The sequence below is a fragment of the Tupaia chinensis genome, unplaced genomic scaffold, assembly GCF_000334495.1.
Source record: "Tupaia chinensis unplaced genomic scaffold, TupChi_1.0 Scaffold143824_1, whole genome shotgun sequence".
NCBI classification, from domain to species: Eukaryota; Metazoa; Chordata; class Mammalia; order Scandentia; family Tupaiidae; genus Tupaia; species Tupaia belangeri.
This window is the reverse complement of record NW_006203674.1, coordinates 678,470-684,297: the sequence shown is the minus strand read 5'-3', so window position 1 is coordinate 684,297 and position 5,828 is coordinate 678,470. Positions and strand designations below refer to the sequence as shown.

General features: G+C 44.2%; 1 protein-coding gene across 4 annotated transcripts in view; it reads left to right on the top strand.

The window, feature by feature from the left end:
* Nucleotides 1-2,857, top strand: part of CADM1 (cell adhesion molecule 1) — a gene marked incomplete at its 5' end in the record, with an annotated part of 74,259 nt that extends 71,402 nt beyond the window's left edge. For all 4 annotated transcript variants that reach the window (XM_014582819.2, XM_014582820.2, XM_014582818.2 and 1 more), the window contains 1 exon segment: nucleotides 206-2,857. In XM_014582819.2, coding sequence (XP_014438305.1) covers nucleotides 206-324 — 119 coding nt within the window.
* Between the last annotated feature and the right edge of the window lie 2,971 nt (nucleotides 2,858-5,828).

The window sequence follows — 5,828 nt, the reverse complement described above, 5'->3', positions numbered from 1 at the left end:
CGGTTCAGTTGGAGTGGTGCCTTTGGAACCCCCGGATCCCCATTTGTCTCACCCACCTCGCTCTCTTCTTCCGATTGTTTTTTCCCCTCTGCTGCCTGCACACCACTTCGGCTGATGATGGCCATAAAGCAAGTTGCCATCTCTGTGTACCACTTTACACAGAGGCCATCAGACAGTCACGGTGCTTTACCCCTTCATCTTTCAGGTACATACTTCACTCATGAAGCCAAAGGAGCCGATGACGCAGCAGACGCAGACACAGCTATAATCAATGCAGAAGGAGGACAGAACAACTCTGAAGAAAAGAAAGAGTACTTCATCTAGATCAGCCTTTTTGTTTCAATGAGGTGTCCAACTGGCCCTATTTAGATGATAAAGAGACAGTGCTATTGGAACTTGCGAGAAATTCCGTGTGTTTTTTTATGAATGGGTGGAAAAGTGAGAGACTGGGAAGGCTTGGGATTTGCTGTGTAAAAACAAAAATGTTCTTTGAAAAGTACACTCTGCTGTTTGACACCTCTTTTTGTTTGTTTGTTTGATTTTTTTTTTTTAATTTTTATTTCCTTCGACCAAGTCAAACTTGGATACTTGGATTTAGTTTCAGTAGATTGCAGACAATTCTGTGCCTTGTTTTTTTTTGTTTGTTTGTTGTGTTCCTTCCCCCCCCCCTTCTTCTTTGTGCACATTTGTTTCCTTCCCCAAAAGATTCTGGATATTTTTTTTTTTCCAAAATCTCTCATTTTGGAATTTGCCTGCTGGGATTCCTTAGTCTTTTCCTTCCCTTTCTGGTTTTTGTTTTTGCTTTCTCTCGTTGATTTTTGAGGTAACTGCTTTCTGTTCAAACTTCAGTTTCATAAAAGGAGAACCAGCACAGTTTAGATTTCATAGTTCAGAATTTAGTGTATCCATATTGCATTCTTCTCTGTTGTCGTAAAGATTTGGGTGAACAAACAATGAAGACTCTTTGCTGCTACCCACGTTTCAAATACTTAGAGCAGTGAAGACTAGAAATTAGACTGTGATTCCGAAACTGTTCTGTTTGCTGTGGAACTACATTACTGTACAGGGTTATCTGCAAGTGAGGTGTGTCACAATGAGATTGAATCTGTCTTTAATTCCGTATCTGTAGACGGCTCAGTATAGATACCCCACGCTGTCCAGAAAGGTTTGGGGCGGAGAGGACTCCTCCTTTTTCAGTGCCCTAAACAGACCTGACAGGTGAGGTCTGTTCCTTTTATAGAAGTGGACAAATTTGAGTTGCCACAGGAGGGCAAGTAGGGGAGGGGGGGAAAAGATCGTTCTGCTCTGGTTATTTCTGTTCCAAATGATTCCATACACCTTTCCCAATCGGCCTTACTTCTCACTAATTTGTAGGAAAAAGCAAGTCCGTGTGTTGTGCGAATGACTGAATGGGACAGGATTTTTTTTTTCTTTTCTTTTCTTTTTTTTTTTTTTCCTTTGTGCTTAGTTAGGAAGGCAGTAGGATGTGGCCTGCATGTACTGTATATTACAGATATTTGTCATGCTGGGATTTCCAACTCGAATCCGTGTGAAACTTTCATTCCTTCAGATTTGGCTTGACAAAGGCAGGAGGTACAAAAGAAGGGCCGGTATTGTTCTCACACTGGTCTGCTGTCGATCTCGGTTCTCGAAAGGTCAGAGCAGAGGTGGAAAAACAGCATGTAGGGATTTTCAGTTACTTAATCAAAACTCAAATGTGAGTGTTTTTATCTTTTTACCTTTCATACACTAGCCTTGGCCTCTTTCCTCAGCCTTAAGAACCATCTGCCAAAAAATTACTGATCCTCGCATGACGGCAGCCATAGTGCATAGCTACTAAAATAAGTTACCTTGAACATATCTCGGATGGGGAGCCTTCGGAACAAGGAGAGGAGTCAAGTGACCATTTACATTTTTTTAAGGAATCGTGGGGATTTTCACTGAAACGTCTAGGAAATCTAGAAGTAGTCCTGAAGGACGAAAACCGAACTCTTACCATATGTTTTGGTAAGGCTCCGGGCTCCAGATAACAGTCCCTATGGAAAGATGGCATCAAAAAGATAGATCTATATATATATATAAATAGATATTATATAACATTTTCAGTGAGTAATTTTGGATTTTGCAAGGTGCATTTTTACTATTGTTACATTATGTGGAAAACTTAACGCTGATTTATTTAAGGGGGAAAAAAGTGTCAACTCTTTGTTATTTGAAAGCGTGTTTATTTTTCTTGTCTTTATTTTAACCTTTGATAGAACCATTGCAATATGGGGGCCTTTTGGGAACGGACCGGTGTAAAAGAAAATCCATTCTTGAGCAGCGTTTTGTCTAGCCCTCTCCTATCCCTAGGCACTTAACCAAGACAAAAAGCCACAATGAACATCCCTTTTTCGATGAATTTTATAATGTGCAGCTCTATCCCGAGCCCTTAGCACCCATTTGGACCATAGTATAATCATATCAAAGGGTGAGAACCATTTAGCATGTCGTTGAAAGATTTTTTTCCAATTGTTCTTTTTAGGAAAAAAAAAAAATACAAAAAAAAAAAAAAAAAAACCTCCCATGGCTCACAGAATTGGCATCTCATCTTTGGGACCGCCCATCTTTCTGTTTTGAGAAGTGTACAGTGGTGCAGTGTTCCTGACGTGACTTTATGGCTTACAATGTTGACATGTCTCAGGTTCATGTGTTTTGATTGGTGTTTTCCGTCTCAGGTAGATTGCAAAGTGTAGGCCCCACACATTGGAAAAAATAATAATAAATCAAAGCAAAAACAGGAAATTAATGGATTTTAGTTGTATATTGGTTTATGTATTTTTTCTTAAGTATACAGTGCACTGTTTGAAATGTATTGTTGAGTATTACTTTGTACAGGTTGATCACTTTTTTTAGAGTGAAGAAAGAACAAACTTGTTTTCTGTGTTTTTTAAAGGAATATAAAATAATGAAGGATGTATAATTGATGCCAAATAAGCTTGTTCTTTAGTCACACCGACGTCTTATTTTTCCCTTTAGGCCAGTTCTGTTTTTAAGGTGTACATGGACGATGTTACAGTGTAAGAAACTCCATATCCATATGTTCCCATTCGCATTTTGTATTGGTTCATGTATACCATTTTTACAAAAAAAAAAGAAAAAAAAAGAAGTACTATAAAATATCTGTCTTCTTAATAAAAAAAAATTAATGTTACAAAGTGATCCTTTCATCTCTTTATGGACTTCTTATGGACGCCTCAACATGAGAGAAGAGATGGGCCCGTGGTCCCAGCTTCCTCCTTAGGACTCCGTGCGGGTCAAGGACACCGGCAGTAGATACGGGGACATGCTGCCAGCTGGGTTTCTTGGGACCACCTTCTTTCTCCCTCTCTGCTCAACCTCCCTGTCCTCGTTCTCTTCTGCCCTCTCAGTAGGCAGGTGGACCAGGAGCCTGGGCTGTCTGGGCTCCTCCCCATGGACTCGGCGGTCTGTGCAGGTGCGTGAGCTGCAGTGGCGGCGGGGCTGGCCCCTCCTGTGGATGTGTCTGCTCCCTCACACCCCCTCTTTCACCACCACCCACCAACTTCCCTGTGTTGGCTGCTCCACCTGTCTCTTACTTTGGGATTTCGTGTCTTAACAATTCATTCTGCCTTCTTCATTTAAAGTGCTTTTCTCCTTTCCTACGAGGAAGATGCCCTGCGGAGGACTGGCATGGCCGCTGCGGAGGACTGTTCTCACTTACATTTAGGTTGCTGGGGCTTCCAGGCCTGGGCGGACAGCAAGATGTGGTGTGTGGTCATCGTCCTTGCCCCGCAGGCTAAAGCAAGCAATGACTACATCCCATGGTGGCCAGTCTTATAAACACATGGGGACTATTCGAGCAGCCCCAAAGGGCCTGCTCCCCGTGTCCACCCAGCTGTGGTTGAGTGTCCCCCTTCTTTTTCAGGTCAGGTAATGGGGAAGGCTGAGTGTAAGCTGCAGAAAAGCCAAGGGTATGCCTCACTTTGACCTCTTCCATCCTGGCCTGGTCTCTTGCTTAGCTCTGAAAAAAGAAAAAGGAAAAAAAAAAAAAAGGCAGCTGATCTAATATGCAGTTAACAGGCACCTGCTGTATGTCCAACATCATGAGGGACACAGAGACGTGTGAGGTGACCTCTGGAGGCTATGGGGGCAGCAATTACACCCTAAGAAAACACACAGTGACCCCACCTCCAGATGCCACACCAAATATAGTTCAGGGGCCCAGAGGGCACTATAGGCATTTCTTGGAGGAAGGAAGTGAAGATGGGGGGTCAGACAGCTGCACAGAGGGGTCAGGACTCCAACTGGATCTTCAACCATGGTTTCATGGAGAGGAAATGTGAAGATATGGGGAGCAATAAGCCCGTCCAGCCTGCAGGTTTGTGTGGGAAGAGTAGGCAAGTCAATTGTGTGTGTAGGGCAGGATCAGCTTTGTGACCGTACTCCAGTCCAGACATAGGAGTCATTCCAGTGGCCTCCAGCCTCTGCCAGAGCAGAGCAGTGGGGAACACTAATTCTTATCCTTATGGAGACGCATTGAGGTGATGGAGGGCAGAGATAGAGAACACAGGCTAGGGTGAGACTGCCTGGGTTCAAATCTCTGCCCCACCACATAGCTGGGAGACCTTGGGCAAGTAACCCAACCTACCAGGGCTTGGTCTTCTGCTCTGTAAGGTGGGGATCCTTCAAAGGTTGCTAAGAGATAGAAATGAGATTAAGCGACCAATGCCTTTAGCAAGTGAGGTGCCAGCCACAAAGTCTGCTTATTACACTTAGTCGTAGAGTAGGGTAGGATAGAGGCAAATGGAGATTAAAAAGAAAGAGGTGGCCCGTTGCCACCAACATGTGGTTACTACTCGCAGCAAGCTGTTTGGGCTTCTGTGTGAATGAGCACGTCGTACCCTGTGAACCTTGTCTTAGCATGTTTGTCGACCCCTTACTCCTCACTGTGCCACTAGTCTAGGTCTGCCAGGTCTTGCATCCCATGACTCAGTCTACAGTGTTCCCCCACCTTCCTCTGGAGCACAAGGCTCCTGATTCCACTGTACCCTACAGAGGAGAGACCCCAGAGGTTCTCTGAACTGAGGCAGACATGAGGCGATGACTCGCTGCACATGCAGTTTGAGCTCCACAGAGCATGCAAATCAGAAAGCACCAGAAGCAGCCCATGTTTGTAGGGGCTTGAAAATTGCCAGGTCCTTCATTTGGTATGAGAGTGGAAACAGTCCTTGTTTCCTCCAGAGAGTGTTCACAAATGTTTTGGCCTGGTTACATTCTCCAAATACATCAACTGGAACCCCGAGGTGTTATGCGGGTGTTAATTGGTGCAATCCTTCACTGTCCTCTGTCTACTTGAGAGGTAATTCTTGTACAGCTAGGGACTGACTCCATGGAGAAATGTTCCTTTGATTCTGTCATCAAGAACCTTAAAGCAACCATGCAGTCACCCTGTCACAGGTAGAGAAGCCCTGTTTAAGGGAATGCTTTCTTGTTTCATTATAAAACTACACTTAAGACCGATGTCAACTCATACTTTTTTGCCAGACTGCCAGATACATAGCCCTTCGACATGAAGGACTGGCAACCAGATTCTTGCCCTGTGAAATTTGTATTCACAGCCACACATGTATAGTTTGGAAATATTTTCAAAATGGAGAAGTTGGATCCCTTGACCCACAGTACAGAAGGGAGTGAAGACTGGGTCGCCATCCAAATGACCCTGTGGCCTGATACCCTATTAAAGTCACGGGTAGGCTCATAGCAGACACTCAGGGAGTACTGGCTGATGAAAGGGGAAGAGGCCGGCAGTGTGGTGTCCGTGCCACCAC